Raw genomic sequence first — 18,955 nt, forward strand, 5'->3', positions numbered from 1 at the left:
GCATGTCTATAGCATTTCATCTGATTAAAGTTCTTCAGCTGGTAAAAGGGAAGTCGTGGTATTAAGAATCTGCCCCTTTAAGTGTGGTCAGGCACAATTGTGCAAATCTTTCTCACAAGCAACATGGTGCACTAATTGTTCTGACACTTTTCTGATCTGTTTCCGTCAGAAAATTCTTGATAAAAGATTTTCATATTTCCCTTGTGAATTTTCTCTGTATATGTGAATATAAAATACAGATGATTGCTTATAATTCAAATTCATTGCACTGATTAATACAATCATGCTTCTATATCATCATCAGTATGCCTGCCACTTTACAGTCTATCACTGGAGACAAGGAAGATAGAGGTGTAGGAGGTGGTGACAGGTATAAACAAGGAAGATGTATGCATTTATTTCATTGACATAGGCTTCGTTTGCCATAAAGAAACAGTGAAAATACGTCAAAATGACTGTAACTGTTTTCTTTTTGTGTTAATGCTCATGAATAAGAATAAGCTGTTTCAAGCATGTGTTTCTAGATGGTGTGAATTCTTGGTACTGATGCATAATAAAACAGTGATTTGGCAAGCTATCATCAATGAATAACTTTCAAAGCTGTGGGCAAATAGTTGGGATTTGAATTTCAGTTATTGGTAGTAATACAGCCACCTGATAGAGAAAGTCAAAAGTACATCTTTCTTTGGGAAAACAGCAATTCCTTTTGCACCAGTAGTTTCTATTTTGCGTGATCTCTGTAAGAAATGTATTGCAGAGTAAACATCAGCTTTTCATCTGCCTTTCTTCTTATTTCTGGTATTCTTTATTTCAGTTTGTAAATGTAAATTAGTGGAAGCATGTCTCTATTTTGAAGCTCATATTTTCCTCTTCATTGTATTCTATTTTCCCCCCTTATTCGGCATGGATCAGCCGAATGTGTATTTCCTGATTCATCAGTTCAAGTCTCTGACTTGATCAGAAGCAAGTAATTTCCCACGTTTCTGTAAATTTCTCTCTTAAATCCACCCTATAAAAACCTTCATCACTATCTAATGCTGAAATTTCCTTAAATAAGTACTTCTCCAATCTTTTTAATAGTCAGATTTCTGTACTGCTTGATTCTTTCTCATTCTGCCTTAGTTACAGGATCTGCTTCTGCAATTTGTACAGCCTTTTACATAATCACTTTTACATAACCCTGAACCCTGAACAGAACAGTGTACTTCTTTCTTCACATCTACACCCATGAAATCCTTCCACATCCTTAAAAAAGGAACAAATCGTACAATTATCAGTTTAACTTGCTGAAACAACAAAATACCACCTCCTTCCTTTCTTTTGTCATTTCTACAACTCCCTTCATCTCAATATAGGATCTCAAAAAATAAACAAGCACCTTTAAACATCAAAACAGTTGAAGAGCCTCACAATTTTCATACATGGGCTCTCTAATTATCCCCAAGTCCCAAAGGATTTATTAAAGTGCACAGAGTATCAAACAATTGGAAAGTTTACAAGCAGAGTCATATTAGCAAATGCCAAATGGCACTGTCCTCTTGTAAGGTCAATTCTTATCAATATTTTCAAAGCATTTCCCATTGTGTCAGTATTCCTCCTTCATAATACAACATTCCACAGGCCATTTCTCTTCAAAGGCAATATATGCAGTCTTATATACATCAATGCTTATTTAGTCTAACCACCTGCAGAAAGCAGGAAAGTCATAACTTCCCCCAGAGGAAGGCAAAAAATCTCCAGAATACCTGAGCCAATCTGGCCTGGAAGAACATTCCTTTCTGACCCCAAGTAATAACATTAATCTGGGCATATAAGAAAGGGCCACAAGAGTCAAATACTGGTTTATCCCCCCCTTTCACGATCTGCCTAAATTCACAGAGTAAGCATTGCTGAGAGATGGCCATCTGTCATCTGCTTAAATACCTTCAAAGTAGGAGAGCCTACCATCTCCCAAGGAGGTCTGGTCCACTGAGTAACCATTTAATGTTCTGGAAGTACTTCCTGATCATGATCCAGAAACTCTTTAGGTTTAATTTCAATCTATTGGTTCTGATCTAAACTTCTGGAGCTGCACAAAACAACTCTGCTCCATCCTCTATATGCCAGTCCTTCAAATATTTGAAGACTAGCAGAGAAGCCCGTTGTATGACAAATACAACAGGCACTAGACTCCCCCCACACAACACAGGCTCCCTGCCTTCCCCTGGGCAGCCCTGCTGAGGCCTGGCGAGGCTGCTCGGAGCAGGGGCGAGCGCTGGCAGGAGCTCCCCCCTGTCTGGCTTGGGCCTACAGTCCCAGCCCCCCCCTCCCTCTCTCCCCCCCTCCCTCTCTCCCCCCCCTCCCTCTCTCCCCCCCTCCCTCTCTCCCCCCCTCCCTCTCTCCCCCCCCTCTCCCCCCTCCCCTCCCCCCTCCCCCCTCCCCCCTCCCCTCCCCCTCCCCTCCCCCTCCCCCCTCCCCCCTCCCCCCTCCCCCCTCCCCCCTCCCCCCTCCCCCCTCCCTCTCCCCCCCTCTCCCCCCTCCCTCTCCCCCCCTCTCCATCTCATCCACCCACTCACTCACTGCTTGGCTTACCACATACACTTCTTCCATATGAAAGAAATTGGAGGGGGATGCAGCCAAGGGTGGGACAGCCTACCTGATTGGCGGTTCATTGGATGGGCAGCCAATCAGGTAGGCAACAAGCCCCAACTCCTCTCACCACCCCAATTGGGTTTTATTTATATTACAGATGGCTATCAATCACCTCTTAGTCATCTCATCTCCAGGCAAAACATACCCACCTCCTTCATCCTTTCCTCATAGCACTTGATCTCCAGACCCCTCATTTTATTTGTTGCCCATCAGTGAAAGAAGCAGTTACCATTTCTTTTTACATTTATGCAGATTATACAAGAATTCAGATATGAAAGTAGAAGTAAGCACATATTGACTTTGGAACATATCTTCATGGAACAATAGTACTGTAAACAGCTTGTACAAAACTAGAAGAAAGGACAGTTGGCTGTCTATGCCCGGGGCAAATGCCCAGAGTTGCTGTTTGTTTCTATGCGTACAATGTATTATTAATTTTTAATGACATCTCATTTGGTTACTCAGGAAGTGAAAGTCTCCAGTCCTGACTACCCAGAGAGACACCGAGAGAATGTCATGGATGATTTCCTGAAGCGCATTGAGTGCTATAAGGTCACCTATCAGCCCCTTGATCCAGTTCATTATGACAAGTAAGATGCAGAGCAAAGGAGTGGCAGGCATCTCAAGTTAACAGTGTGCATTAGGAATGAGAATGGAGTGGAGCAGTTGCAGGCCCACAGAACTGCAGACAAAAGGAAAGGCTGGGAAAGGCTCAGGATGGTCTCATCAAGCAAAGGGAGAAGTGCAAAAATAAGGGTGGTCCTCCAAGATCATGCCAAAAGGATCAGATAATGTTTCTGGCTGGAAGTCCACAGGGCATAACAGCAACAGCCCTCATCTGCTTTTTGTCCCTGTATATAGTAAAGGGAATTCACCTATGGAAATGTGGGACCTGATATCAATATAACTCATTGTGAGGTTCCAGCTGCTCACCCTGGGGTGGCCTATGATCTGCTGTCTAGCCCTCAACCGGATGGGATGTCCTCAAATGCCTCAGAATAGGAGGGGAGAGTGTTGAATCAGTTGGCTCTTCCTCCTCACAGCTGGACTTCACAATTTGGGGGTCACCAACTGTTTCTCTCACCCCCCCCCACCTGTTCTAGGGAACCTCCTTTTATTTTCCCCCTCCCCCTCCCCCGCCTTTCCTTTCTACATGGAGAGGCAGCTGTTAAGTGCCTGGTACCTGTAATGTGCTGCCTGGGCTATAGGGAACAATGAAGTGACATCCCCCACTCCTTCTCCGGCAAGTCCTTGTGAGTTCCCACTTATAAAGCTTCTATTTGTTGTGAGTTATCTGTGATAGTTTACTATGACCTACTCTGATACCTGATGCTTCTTAATTGCAGAGATCTCTCTTTCATTAAAGTGATAAATGTGGGGCAACGCTTCCTCGTCAACCGTGTCCAGGATTACATTCAAAGTAAAATTGTCTATTACCTCATGAATATTCACGTTCAGCCACGCACCATATACCTTTGTAGACATGGTGAGAGCGAATGCAACCTTGTTGGCAAGATTGGTGGGGATTCAGGCCTGTCAACACAAGGGAAACAGGTATGACTCAGAGAAAGTAAGATTTGTAGCTGTGGCTGCTTGCTGTGCTCATGAAAATCATGCTTCTGTGTGCCAGTGAGCTCTCAGGAACAGTGCAGGGGAGTTGTAGGAGGGGGAATCAGTGAAAATCTCATGCAGACAGAACAAAGCAAAGGATCCAACCCCATTGACTCAAACTTAGGCTTCAAAATTTCTGCTGATGATCAGTTTCAGGGGAGCCAAATAGTAAAAACATACAATAATCATACCAAAGAGAATAATCATCATAGTCTCATTCCTATAATTGGATTCCCACTGGGGGAACTCTGTTCAGACTTGTGGAACTCTGAGGATGTTGCAAGTTTATCAACTTGAGGAGAAACAAACTACTCCCATTAAGACATCCATTCATAATGCTGAATGTAACTATTTACATAAGGCAGTTGCTTAATTTTAAGCCAAGAAAGTAATATTTGTCATCTTTGCAAATACATTCCTCCTATTTTATTGTTTTATTTAAAATGTACTAGTATCAAAGCCCATTTGAAAGGGGTGGCAGGCAGGAAGGCTCCTGCAGAGCATGGCAGCCCAACATGGCACTGCAGAGTGCAGCTGGCTGGCTTCCTCTCGCTCCCTGGTAAGCAGGAGTCCTGTGAGCACAGGGGGACCAGTCATGAAAGCTGGACTACCAGGGTCACCACTGCACTCACAGTAGAATGCGGCCGGGCAGCCTCCCCCTGCTCTCTGAAAAGTGGGAGGCCTGGGACGTTCCAGGGACCTGAAGCAGAAGCCAGACCAGCTCTGCCCAGGAGGGCTCTGCGCAAATATTTATACAGCTGTTAAAGATTTTATGCTCTCTTTCTGCCTGATCACGGTCCCTAGGTAACACACATTAAAACACTAAAACATCAGAACAGTTAAAAACAACATATAACTATAACATATAACTATAACTACAGATAACTATAATTCAGTAAAATACAAGACAGTACCAGAATCAAGGAAGAGGTCCAATAAAAGTTAGTGAGGGGGATGCCAAACTAAACATTTTCAGGTGGGCAGCCATGTTGGTCTGAAGCAGTCTTTCTCAAGTTTTTTACTGTTGAGAAACCCCTGAAACATTCTTCAGGCTTTGCAGAAGTGGCATGATGGTGCAAAATATCATTGGGAAACATAGCTGTGTATATGTCCACCTGGGGCCCCTCCCCTTTCCACCTCCACCAGTCCCATCATTGGCCATGGGGGGGGGGGAGCTCAACATGACCATATATGGTCACATCACCCAATAAATGTTTAACAAATAAAATATATTAAAATTAATGAATTCCCACACATTTGGGAAACCTTTCCAGGATCATCAAGAAACCTCAGGGTTTCACAAGATTCTGGTATATACTTTTGTGTGCATGCTATGAACTCATGGTTTGGAGGGAAAGAACAACACATAGTTTATGGAATGGTTGTGACAATAAACAGTGATTTGGTATAAATATGGGCATGTTTAATTAACTAGTTGTATGTAAGGAGAGGAAAAGGAAGGAGGGAATGCATACACCTGAGGATCCCCCCACATTTTGTCATGACATAAAAACTGTGTCAACGCCAGACGCCTCAGATCTGAGCTTCCTAGTGAAGAATGGGCACTTCCTTCACAATATAAACATGTCACGAACTTTTCAATATACTTTATTGCTTCCTAGTTTGCTCAAGCATTGAAGAAGTTCATCAAAGAGCAGGAAATTGTGGATCTGAAGGTGTGGACTAGCCAGCTGAAGAGAACCATCCAGACAGCAGAAGCCTTAGGTGTACCATATGAACAGTGGAAAATTCTTAATGAGATTGATGCTGTGAGTAATGCTGAACTGGGGGAGGGCAGAGGTATTACAAATAATTCATTTTGCTAGACTATAAATAAATGATCCTTTCCTTAAAGAAATGCAACTACTATAAGCAAGGGAGCACTGAGCATTTAATAGTGGAATACATAAACAGGCTTAATCTCAAAATCATGTACACATTTACTTAGAATAAGCCCCATCAAGTGCAGTGGGGCTTACTCCTAAGTTCATATGCATTAGATCAAGCCTCTTGTATCATAGGAAAGATCCACCACTAGCAGAACAGATCTGTGGGCTCTGACCCACTGATGAAATTTGTGGTTTTGGAACTAGATATAATTTCTCTTTTCTCCAGGGAGTATGTGAAGAAATGACCTATGAAGAAATTCAGAAGAAGTACCCAGAGGAGTTTGCACTTCGGGATCAAGAGAAATACCTTTATCGCTACCCTGGTGGAGAAGTGAGGGAATTTTATGAACAGTTAATAAAATATCGCCACTTTGACCATACAGTTTATGGGGTTGTAGGTGAAGATATGAGGCAGCAATTGCAAAATGCAGTTCAACAGAAAATTATATGGTAGAGAATTCTCATTGTCAGACCCAGGACCGGATTTACATGAAAAGAGACCCTAGGCTATTCCACTTATGTGGCCCTTTCACCTCCCATTTTTAAGTTTGTAATTTACATGAGAGATAATAAAATAATAAACTACATCATTACTGTGATATATATCAATATGTTAAATGAAACATGTTGTGATTATAAAAAATGTGGAATATAGGCCCCTCTTGATCTTGAGGCCCTAGGCTGAAGCCTAGTTAGCCTATAGGAAAATCCGGCCCTGGTCAGACCTGAGTTATATAAAATGATAATCTAAATTTGTTTTAAATTCCCCAGGCAGTCTTATGCCTATATAATCAAAGATGTGACTTTTGTACATTTATGGCTAACTTTGTTAGCCCCTTTATGACAGATGGCCCCAGGGGATGATTCAGATCATCTAAGTGGCAGAGGAGCAAAGAGTTTAAAGTCTTTCACTACCTCCCAATCCAAATTGAGTATCTGTGCATTTGACATAACTGGGCATACACAGACATCTAGTTTGACATACCATGACATCTAGTTTGACCATTAGATTTGTTTAAAGATCAAAATTCTGGTATAACGTCAACCTTTGAATCAATGAACAGATTCAGGAATTATTACCTAAATGTGGAAGGGAATTTCTGATCTTCTAAAATACAAGCCCTTTATAACCTTGTCTAATTCTCATCGTACCTGCTGCCCTTAAGCAATTCATTTATTATGGTGTGGAAGCATCTGATACAGCATTGGAAAGCTAGGCAAAGATAAAGCTCTCTGAGCATTCTAAACAAAGAGCAGTAGAGGAGTATAATTTGTAACAATAATAATATCTTATGATGTTTGTGTCCAGGAGCACCTCTAAATCCAACAACATTTTTTGGCTTTTTTTAAAAAAAATTCTTAATAAGAGGACATTGTATTGTGTATTTTAATTGTTTTGGTACATATAAGACTGTTATAAAAATCCTAAAATTACATCCTAAAATATTATCATTGACATTTTTATATTGTATTGTATTAGACCAGATGGAATCCAGGTTCTTTAAATCTTTATTGTCAATTGTATAAATACAATAAAAATGATGAAAACTAACTTTCTTGTTCAATAATCTCCCTGTAGACATCCCAGGAAAAATAATAAATTAATGGAAGTTGTTAATAAATAAATTTATCTGGAATAAAGAGCCTCTTGTGGTGCAGAGTGGTAAGGCACCAGAAATGTTGTCTGAAAGCTTTGCCCATGAGGCTGGGAGTTCAATCCCAGCAGCCAGCTCAAGGTTGATTCAGCCTTCAATCCTTCCGAGGTCGGTAAAATGAGTACCCAGCTTGCTGGGGGGTAAACAGTAATGACTGGGGAAGGCACTGGCAAGGCCGCCCTGTATTGAGTCTGCCATGAAAACGCTGGAGGGTGTCACCCCAAGGGTCAGACATGACTCGGTGCTTGTAGAGGGGGATACCTTTACCTTTATCTGGAATAAAATGAAACCTAGAATAGGAATTAGTGACATGTAGGATATGAAAACCAATGGGGGGGGGGTTGAAGTACCTAATTGCAAACTGTATTTATCAAACCCCTAGATTACAGTGAATTAGTGACTGGATATCAAGTAAGAGTAACAGATACAACTAAACTAGAACAATTGTTTGTTAAGGTTCAATTGAAAAGCTGGCCATGGGTAAAAAGAGTAAACCGGAAGGAATATTATAATAATGACAACGCCATAATAAATAGCATACTGAAGGTGTGGGATGAAGTAAACAGATTATCACCTGGTCTTTCTCACCTAGCATCTATTATTAATGACATGATAGATGAAGACAGCTCAGAATTTGCCTGAGACAATACGAATTTATAAATCTCAGTGAATATAGAAATTGGATGATTAAGAGCCAAGTAATATTTTACGAAGATCTTGAAAACTTTAGTAAAATCAACATTCTCATATTTCCATAAATACAGATTAGTTTTCTAATGAAGTTAATTTGCAATCAGATAAAGGTACTGAGAAATCTAACAGTTTGAATAACTATTGATTTCAAATGGAAACAAAATTATTTCTCGAGCTTATTCTATATTGTTTGAAAACCTTTCTGAAAACCAGTAAAAAATATTCTATTAAATTGCATGAAGATCTAAAAGAAAAATTTTGGGAAGAAAAATGGAGATCTATTTGCCCAAGGCAGTTTTCAGAATTAGCCTTTGATTAAGAAAGAACCTGTTAAAGATAGTTCATAGATGGCATCTTACACCCTCAAGGTTAGCTAAAATTCACAAAAATAATACCAAATGATGGTACTGCAGTGAGACAAAGGCAGACTTCTTTCACATGTGGTGGAAATGTGATCATGCTTATAATTTTGGGGTACAAATAGCTCAGATAATGACAGCTGGCCTAGAGATAGACATTCCATGTAATACAGAGACAATGTTTGGTTATTGAAAATACGGGAAATGTATATTTAGTTAAATTAACTGCATACCAACAAAATTTTATTCAAGGTATATATGCATGTGCACTTCTTCAGATATCTGAAGATATCTGGTGTGCTTGCACCCAAAGGCTTATACTTTGAATAAAGCTTTGTTGGTCTTAAAGGTACCCCTGGAGTCAGACTTCGTTCTGCTGCTTCAGACCAGCATGGCTACCCACCTGAATAATATTGAATAATCCACATCATTTATTATTACTGGAAGGTAAGAGGAAATGTTTTGCACTTTGCTCAGTCTTCTGCTATTCCCCATACCCTGGATTGTTTTGCAACATAGAGAAAAAAATAAGACATAGTCACATGGCACCTGAATTATTTGGTGGGACAAATAATAAACGCATTGCACATTCATGATTAATTAAAATCAGATGACTATATCTTATTTGAATTAATTTCTTTCATTGTAGTCTTACCAAGATTTGGTCCAGCGCTTGGAACCTGTGATTATGGAACTGGAACGTCAGGGCAATGTCCTAGTTATTTCTCACCAGGCAGTTATGAGATGCTTACTGGCCTATTTCCTTGATAAAAGTGCAGGTAAGAAACCAAATAGTTACTCCCTTTTCTAAAGTAAAAGAAGTCCAAGTGGAATGTATCTTTCTCCTCAGGAACGGCTATTCAAATTTGCTTACAATAGAGCCTCTTGTGGCGCAGGGTGGTAAGGCAGCTGACATGCTGTCTGAAACTCTGACCATTAGGCTGGGGGTTCGATCCCTGCAGCCGGCTCAAGGTTGACTCAGCCTTCCATCCTTCCGAGGTCGGTAAAATGAGTACCCAGCTTGCTGGGGAGTAAACGATAATGACTGGGGAAGAGAATGACAAACCACCCTGTATTGAGTCTGCCAAGAAAACGCTAGAGGGCGTCACCCCAAGGGTCAGACATGACTCTGTGCTTGCACAAGGGATACCTTTACCTAGTGTAATACAGACACTCCTTTGCGTACTGAATCCGTTTCTGATCCTGGAGAATGTGAAACGATGTCAGTAAAGATGCTGCACTTCAAATGATCTAGATTCTCTCTATATAATATATAACATGAAAGAGGCTCTACTACATTAAAAAGTGCAGGACTGCTGTATTCTAGACTGAAAGCCTGCATCAACTGTAGACTCTCTGGGTGGGATCCAGGTAGGTGCTGTGTGAACAGAGCAGTTATGAAAAGTACCTGTTGCATTTCAGATTTTTTCCTACAATGCTTATTATTTCATTATTCTCTGTGGTCTTACAGATGAGCTGCCGTATCTGAGATGCCCTCTTCATACCATTTTTGCACTCACTCCAGTTGCTTATGGTAAATATTTGGTAAATAATTGCCTACTCATTTATATGAGCATGTGTAAAGTGTCAGTCAAAAGAACCAATTATGTGTTCTGGATAGACTTCCAGCTTTTTTATTTTTATTTATTTATTTATTTATTTATTTATTTATTTATTTATTTATTTATTTATTTATTTATTTATTTATTTATTTATTTATTTATTTATTTATTTATTTATTTATTTATTTATTTATTTATTAATTATTTGGAGATTTCTATATCACCCCTCTCAGAATACCATCTCAGGGTGCTTTATAAGATTTAAAAATACAATAAAAACAAGAAGATAATAGCAATGCAAATAAATAAAAATAATAAAATTTACCAATTTTACAAAACTGCAATGAGTAACTATTGTATCAGCCATTATTAGTAGTGATGTAATCATGCTGGCCCACCAAATACTACACTAGGAGGAGTCAGAGGGGAACGCAGGGTAGTGGGGGTGGGAGGGAGGCCCGATATTCCATTGGATTGTTGTTAACCGGCTGGCCTCAACCATAGGCCAGCGAGTTAACAACATGCATGTCCTGCAGAACTTAGAGAGCTCTGACAGGGCCCTGATTTCTCCTGGGAGCTCATTCCACTATGCAGGAGCCAGGGCCAAAAAAGCCCTGGCTCTGATTGAGGCCTGGTGAATTTCCTTAGTACCAGGGATCCTTAGCTGATTGCTCAATCATAGAGCTTTCTGCGGAACGTATTCAGAGAGGCAATCCCTCAGATATGTAGGGGCCATGAAGCCTTAAAGGTTAAGACCAGGACCTTGAACCAGACCCAGTTTTAGATGTCTATCTTTCTCTGAGTTCAAGAAACATTATTTACAGGGAAATCCTTAGAAGGTTTTGAATGGTACAACTTCCCATAGGATTACAGTATTCGCCTCCCTGAAACTTGGTTTCCTATTTTAAATCTGGCTGTATATACCCACTTTATGTTGTTGATGAGGCTGCCATGGCAATAAACCAGCTGAACCAAACCTTTTGTGGAAAGGTTTGAATTATAGTAGGAGCCAATCTCTTCCTTTTCATGTCCTTATCTCTACAGTTGTAATGTTGCCGTTCCTCTCCTTTCAATTCTGCAAGCTGTTAAAGCCAATATTTCTTTTTCTTTGTGTACAGCTAATTAGTACCATGAGTTTTAAAAACAATGTGTGGTATAAACTTCATATTGCACTTTGAAATATATTAAGGTTGTAAGCTGGAAATGATCTCCCTGAATGTGGAAGCTGTGAACACACATCGAGACAAGCCATCCACTGCAATGGTATGTACACTGTACAAATTCTGATTCGTGTCCCTGTTATCATGAATTGCTTGGATTTAGGTTGTCTAGTCCAGTTAACATCAATAATTTAGGCCTTAGAACTTTGGCTTCATTGATTCCAATAGAGATTGGTGTAAAGCTCTTAGAATCAGTGGAGTTTTCTCACAGTAGCTCAGATGATGGCTTCATTGTAGAAGAGATTAATATTTTTCTGATTCATTCATTCATTTTTAGGCAGCCACTCTCCAGCAGCTGACAATAGCTTAAAATTCCATACAAGAATATTTTCATTTTCATTTAAAATTATATCCATTAAAAGAACAAACATTCTTCGTCACTAAAACCTGGGGGCATATGGATCAAGATTTATTTCCCAGGTTTGAGATGGAGGGGGGTGGGGGGTAGCATTTAGATGCGAATGTGCTGGCCTTGGCCTCAACCATAAGCCTGATGAAAGAATGGTATTTAGCCCACCCAAAACCTTGTGTGTGAAAAATTAATAAATCATAGGACATTACCAGATTAAAATTAGCAAACAAGTCAATAATGGAGAAATTCTTAGTGTAAAAAATATAGAGATAAAATTCTTTAAACACTGTTTAGCAATGACAGGCTTCGACTTTGTTTTATCAAAACATAGTTGGATAATGGTCTATCAGGTTAATATTTCTTTACAAAAATTGACATGAAGGTTCTAAATCAGTTGTTTGCATTTGTACAGCATTAAAGTAAATTATGCGTGACATTAAACAAAAAGAAGCATTATTGTATTCCAGATACAGTGTGTTTTGTTTGGTTTGGCATTGAGCTCTGGAATGTGAAGGTCACAGCTAGAGTAACCTTCATACCTGGAGCTTTGGTAACTCACAGTGCAAACCTAAATAGAGTTCCAAGCTTCTAAGTCCATTGACATTAACCGTTTAGGATTGTACTAACTGAGCCATAGTGTTTCTATATATGCAAATATATGATTAATATATGCAGCCGTTTACACAGTACTGCATAGCCTGCTGAGGAAATTTCTAATTTTCCTGACTGTAGAACACTGTCAAACAATGAAGAGAATTTTACCACGCAGTCAGACCCAGTCAGATACCTGGGAGTAGCAGGAATGCAGTAAAGTCTCATTCCATTCACAATTACAATCACTTGTATTACAGGTGACCTATTTGTAGGCTGCTAAAGCAGAGGGCAACAATAATGCCAAAAGTGTCAATGAGTTTTAATACTCTATTAAAATCATGAAAAGGAGCTTTGTACGTACACAGATACCAGGGTCTGTAGTGCAAATCAATGCAGGAGACAAGAGGAACAAGGTGCAAGATTGAAGAGGTTTATTAGGTCTTCTACAAGATGTCTTTGCTATATGCTTCAGCAAAGGATCTAATACAGAGTAAAATATGTAATCATAAATTCAATTAAAATAGAATAATAATTTTAAAAAATACATAAATAACTTATTAAGGTAAGTTTCTATGAGTGGTGTGCCACTCTCTATTTGTCTACCTTTCTGATATGGACCTTGCACTAGCGTGTTAGAGTTCTTTTAATTTTCTCAGTAGTAAAGGATTTTTAGTTATAAACTAGGTAATTTTTGTTGCACACTAAAGAATATGAAACATAACCCTATATCATGCTCAGTTTACGTTTTCATGTTTTGGATGCACACTTTAATTCAATTTTATCATATATTTTACTTTGTATTAGATCCCCTGACAAAGCATATAGCAAAATGCATAGAGATCTAGCAGATCCAAAAGAACTCCTCAACCTTGCACTTTGTTCCTCTTTTCTCCTACCTACTGTTGCAGCCTTATCTTCTTCCTGCCTGCAAATCTGGGTGTCAAGTGGGAAACAGTTTACAACATGTTATTTCATTAATGTGCCAAAGCTGTCAAAATAGCCATCATTTTGCAATATACAGTACTGGTTTTTGAGGAAACTACCTGGGGTCAGTTTATTATCATTTCTGTTTGCTTGCTTTGCAGGCAGGATGTTCCTGTGGGGCTCAATGTCACTGTGCAGCCAATTGTACTTAGCTAAACTTAAGCCAAAAAAGAGCTCATTTGCAATTCAAGACTTAAGTTAAAATTTAGGTATTTGTTCCTCTTGACTTCTGTTCTGCAGTAACTGAGTGGCAGCTTACAATGTACTCTATCGTGAGCTCCATGGCGGGCAGAGTGGACATAACACTATTATTTGTGCTAGTGCTTGGGTAAAGCAAAAATAAAAACACAAATGAAAGTGCTACAAGGGAAAATGGCTATGGAGTCTGTGACAACACTACTGAGAATATCATGCATGGATCTAAGAGTTGTTACTATGTAATTTTTAGGACTCTGGAAAAACTACTACATTAGACTGCTTCCACATGGGAACGATTATCCATTGTGGACTCATTGACACTCTGAATATAGACATTTGCAATGGCAGCAGAGTATCCACACAGAATGTTTATCTGGTTTTCCTCTCTATCCCTTTGTGCTTACCATTCCCTCCACACACACACACACACACACACAAGCACATATACATACTTTGCTGGAAGGATTTTTGTCATTTTTTTTATAAACTGTTAATAGGTATATCACTAAAGTATATCACAGCAGATATGTCTACAATAGATATGCCTGAAGGGTTAGTATGAGATGAAGGGGAGGGAAAATGGGCCTGGATGTGGTGGAGAGATTCAGAAATCCACACATTTGTGCCCATATGTGGGCTTAACCTGCTTTGATTCCAGTGATTTCAGAAGCATCTGATCAAAGCAGCTTCTAGAAACATTGGAGCAAAGGAGGAGAACAAGAGGGGGAAGAAGTGTGGGTTATCCAACAAACCCTGCTGTAGTTTGAGACCCAGGTTGGAGCAAATCTCAGGCTCCAGAAATCATGAGACTGGAATAGAATATCATGGCCTTGGGACCACCCTATGCCCAGTTATGAATTTATTGTAGTGAACGTACACTGTTTTCATGAGATTTCAAGTCTAATCCAGAAAGCTAAACGTTAGCTTCTTAATAACTCAGAACTGCCAAAACCACATTCTTGCTGTCCCCCCTGAGCAGCCAGAGGAAGTAATGCTGCATCACTACTTCCTACCAGTTTTGTTAAGACACAGCAGCTGGACTGTGCCAGAAGTTGGTTAGATGCTGATGGGGTGTTGGTATTCCATCCTTCTGGTGGCTAGGAAGAACTGGTTTGGAACACTATTGCCCAGGTATTTCTGAATCCTTAGAAGCTCCATTCCCCTTCCCCTACCATAGGATGTTGCTTTACCTGCAACTTGCTCTCGATTTGCATAGCCGTAGCAAAACTCAGCTCTTAAGATAAGGCTGTCTCAATTTCAAAATGTGAACAGCTGGAATTTAGCTAGAAAAATAGCTTAAATCCTATGATGAAGAGATGGTTCTTATATGCCGTTTTTCTGTACCAGGAGTCTCAAATCGCCTTCCCTTTCTTCTCCCCAAAACAGACACTCTGTGAGGTAGGTGTGGCTGAGAGAGCCTTGATATTACTGCTAGGTCAGAACAGCTTAATGAGTGCTGTGGTGAGACCAAAGTAACCCAGCTGGTTGCATGTGCAGGAGGAGCGGGGAATCAGATTAGAAGTCGGTGTTCCTAACCACTACACCAAGCTGGCTCTCTGATCTGTAAGGGAGCACTGTGTTTCTGTATGCTGCGAACTTGAGTACACAGCTGCCCTAGTGGTCCTGACCTGACTTCGATAGGCTGGTTTAGCCTGATCTCATCAGCGCTTGGAAGCTAAACAGGATTAGCCCCAGTCACTATTTGGATGGGTGACCACCAAGGAATATGAGGGTCAAGGAAGGGAAAACCACCTCTGAATGTTTCTTGCCTTGAAAACTCTACTGGGCTACTGTAAGTCAGCTGCAACTTGACAGTAATTTCACTCCCAGTGAGACTGATGGTTTTAATCCTTTGAAGTAGCCTACAGTCATTTCTCAAATATATATAATTCCCGAAACCCCCACCCTCCAATAAGAAAGTCTCTTTTGGCATTTATTTAGGGCTCCTGATAAATTATAGCACATGGGAATTTTTAACAGCTTTGAAAATCAGAATTCAGATCAGGACCTGAAAAACAGAAGTAGCTTTCAGATGTTGTCTTTGTACTTGATAGTTGCAGAAACTTTTTAGTTAAAAGTTGCTACTTCAGCTGCTGTATATACCAATGAGAAGAAAGGAGAGTGAGTACACTCAGTCCATGACAGTTTCCAAAACAGTTAAAGGGAGGATTTTTTTAGAGTGAAAGCCTTGTGGGGAGGAGGATTTTGGTATGGTTCATAAACTGCAAGGCCACCAAGTCTCATCCTATGGTGGAGGAGCCTGCATGTGCCCATCTTCCTTCATGCATCTGCCTCAAAATGTGACACAAGGTTTCAAGCATGTAGCTGAACATAAAATGGTCTGGTATATGTAATCTACCTCTATATTTTCTGAAGGTGAAGTATTGCATAATCTGCAGATGTCAAGCATACAGCCATGCGCAGAATAAAACATACGCTCCATCTTATGGAAGGAGCTTCATGTCTCCTATTCCATCACAGGAAGGAACTTGGTAACTCTGTTACTTGTATTCCTAAGCCCTAAGTATCCCAAAAGAATTTCTCCTGGAATTCCTATGTACCAAGGGAAGAATACAGTGGCCCAGTAATATATGACCTGGACTTTAGATCAGGATACATATATTTATGGTTGGATGCCTGAGACAACCAATCCTTTATTCTGTGAGAGGATTCCATGTCAGTCCTGAAAATTAATGTCATATATAGATATGTACATACATATGCAATGTCTGGCATGAAAAATATTCAATGGTATTAACGTTGATTTCAGATTATGTAGTTTGACTTCTCATTCTTTATGGTATCCTCCATTTTCAATCAGAGCAACCTTCCAAAGAGCCAAACCCCTGTAAGGATGAGAAGGAACAGCTTTACACCACTAGCCAGCTCGGATACAGTAAGGCGTCCTCGCAATTACAGTGTTGGGAGCAAGCCTCTCAAATCAGCGGGGTCTCTGGTGTTCCCAGAGGCTCAGGATGTGGCCGATGAACAGAAGCTGCAAGACGGTGTTCAGGTGGTAATTCCTCTCTCCTAAACTGCTATCAAAAAGCCACACATGCAATTGATTCAAAGCACTGCAAAAATTGGAAAGTAATTAAAGGTGGGAAGGGCGTGCAATTCTAACCCCTCCACTTACCAATTATCACATTAACCAGCCATTTTGAATGCTAGTGGTGTTTTTTATGTTCTTGTTCCACTGGCAATTCCAAATTATATTTGCCATGTATAATGTAATACCTTCCTTGACTATATGGATATTAATTGAAGGCTACCAATAAACATTTCAGAAATCCTACCTTTGACAATCATTGGATAGAACTACTATTAATAGTTAGGATCCCAAGAACCTTTTTGTTTGGGACTAAATGCTTCTGTATGTGCGTATCAATTTCCACTTTTGCAAGCAGCCTCTTGCATTGCATCTAATGCTTTGCTGGAAGCTTCAAAGATCTCTTAGACTGTTTATGCACTGGGAACTTCACTGCCAGGGACGGATGATGTGCACCAGGCCAAATGCTCCTCCATGTGGGTGCAGGAAGAGGTGGGGCAACCTTCCACGACTAAAACTCCAGCTTGCAGCCCGGCATGAAACCTCCAGTGCATAAACAGTCTTAGTGTGTGTGACTCAGAGGACAACAAGAGAGAGAAAATACAGAGTACTGGGCAACTGCCCTTTAAACTTGGCCAAAGACAGCTCTGCCTCATGCCAAAATCAAGTGCACTTAGATTGCTTCATTTTTAGGAATTCCGGTATAAACAACTGACTGAAAAGGAATTACACCTTCAACTTCTGCAGTTTTTTCTTTCTTTTGCAAAAAACTGCATTTCAGAAACCAAGAAAAGTCCCTTCATTGAGCCTATTAAGGAATATATACATTTTAGAACAAATGGAAAACTTTTAACTGGATCCTATGGTCCTTTTCCTACAGATTCAGTGCACTCATAATTTCTTTAGGTGGATAGTCATTGTTACTATTCTAAAAATTGGTTGTTACCAAGGCTACTATACTTTGGTGGTTGGATGCCTGAGACAACAGATCAATTATTCTGTCAGAGGGCTCCATGTCAGTCCTGAAAATTAGTGACAGGATAGATAAAAGGCTTTGCCCAACAAAAAATGAGTGTGCTATAAAATAATCTTTTTGATTGCCTTTGCATCATTTTTCTTGCTTCTCAGGCTACACTGTGCATTCAGATGCTTTGTATTAGAACAACAGTATAGATATGGGGCCCATGTTTACTATTTCAGTTAGAGATATTCCACTGGAACAGTCCCTGCAGTGGTGATGCAAATGAACAAATTACATGGACAAATTACATGGTTATGGTATCCCACTGTGGAGATTTGTTTTGTTATGATCATGTATGACATGGGCAGGCTTTACATAGTGATGGAAGAACAAGGACATTGTTAGGGGCAGATTTGTCGGGGTGTGGGGAGCATGGCCCAATTGAAGCTGAAAGCTTGCTTTACTTTGCAGAGCTGTTCTGAGCAGCATCAGTTCCAGTCTAGTAATTAGCTATGGACTAGTTGACCGTACAGCAAAGGCTTCATTCTAAAATTGGTGTATTCTGTTTGGTGGTGGTAATGTCGAGAAAATAGTCGTACAAACATATTTTGCACCTTTTGCTATTTTGCACTGGCTTGAAAACAGCCATATATTTAATCATGATAGTTGTTACTTAGCTAATTAACATTCACATGCTTGGTTTTGTGCTCTGGGTTTGGATATGCCCACTCTAGTCTCCTTGCTTGTGGGAATTGTGTCCATGCTCTTTTTGTACGCTGCTCTGCTTTTTGTTTTTTATACCTGCATTGAATTACAGCTTGAGCTTTTCTATGCTGTTTTTTCCTTTGCAGCTTCAAGTGGGAAGTGCTTGCCTGTGAGTACCATTGAGAACAGCTTATATGTGTTGTAATATATATATATATATAAATGAATATAAATGAATAGGCAGTTACCATTTAGAAGAAAGGAATGTATGGAGAGGAGGTATCTGATGCTCCTGCAAACTAGAAATCAAGGATTTAGAAAGGGTAGAATAGATTGAGTTATGGAACAATAGCCATTTACATACATTTAAAGTAGAACAGTAATGTTTCAAATCACCAATCTATCTTTAAGTAACTTTGCTGAAGTTGCAACTTAATAGAGCCACTTTGTATATCATGATCAACTGTGGTCATGCCACAGATTATGATTTGC

The 18,955-nt window shown here is 39.9% G+C and overlaps 1 protein-coding gene across 10 annotated transcripts in view; it reads left to right on the forward strand.

Annotated features, from left to right (window-relative positions):
- Positions 1-18,955, forward strand: part of PFKFB2 (6-phosphofructo-2-kinase/fructose-2,6-biphosphatase 2) — a 40,567-nt gene that overhangs the window by 12,485 nt on the left and 9,127 nt on the right. For 8 of the 10 annotated variants that reach the window (XM_077334836.1, XM_077334830.1, XM_077334831.1 and 5 more), the window contains exons 8-16: positions 3,097-3,221; positions 3,978-4,185; positions 5,865-6,011; positions 6,358-6,462; positions 9,488-9,617; positions 10,310-10,372; positions 11,590-11,663; positions 16,570-16,761; positions 18,610-18,632. In XM_077334836.1, coding sequence (XP_077190951.1) covers positions 3,097-3,221; positions 3,978-4,185; positions 5,865-6,011; positions 6,358-6,462; positions 9,488-9,617; positions 10,310-10,372; positions 11,590-11,663; positions 16,570-16,761; positions 18,610-18,632 — 1,067 coding nt within the window. The remainder of the gene's footprint in view (positions 1-3,096; positions 3,222-3,977; positions 4,186-5,864; positions 6,012-6,357; positions 6,463-9,487; positions 9,618-10,309; positions 10,373-11,589; positions 11,664-16,569; positions 16,762-18,609; positions 18,633-18,955) is intronic. The other 2 variants (XM_077334828.1, XM_077334837.1) reach the window with 2 other exon arrangements.

Source organism: Paroedura picta, chromosome 4 (assembly GCF_049243985.1).
Source record: "Paroedura picta isolate Pp20150507F chromosome 4, Ppicta_v3.0, whole genome shotgun sequence".
Classification (NCBI taxonomy): Eukaryota; Metazoa; Chordata; class Lepidosauria; order Squamata; family Gekkonidae; genus Paroedura; species Paroedura picta.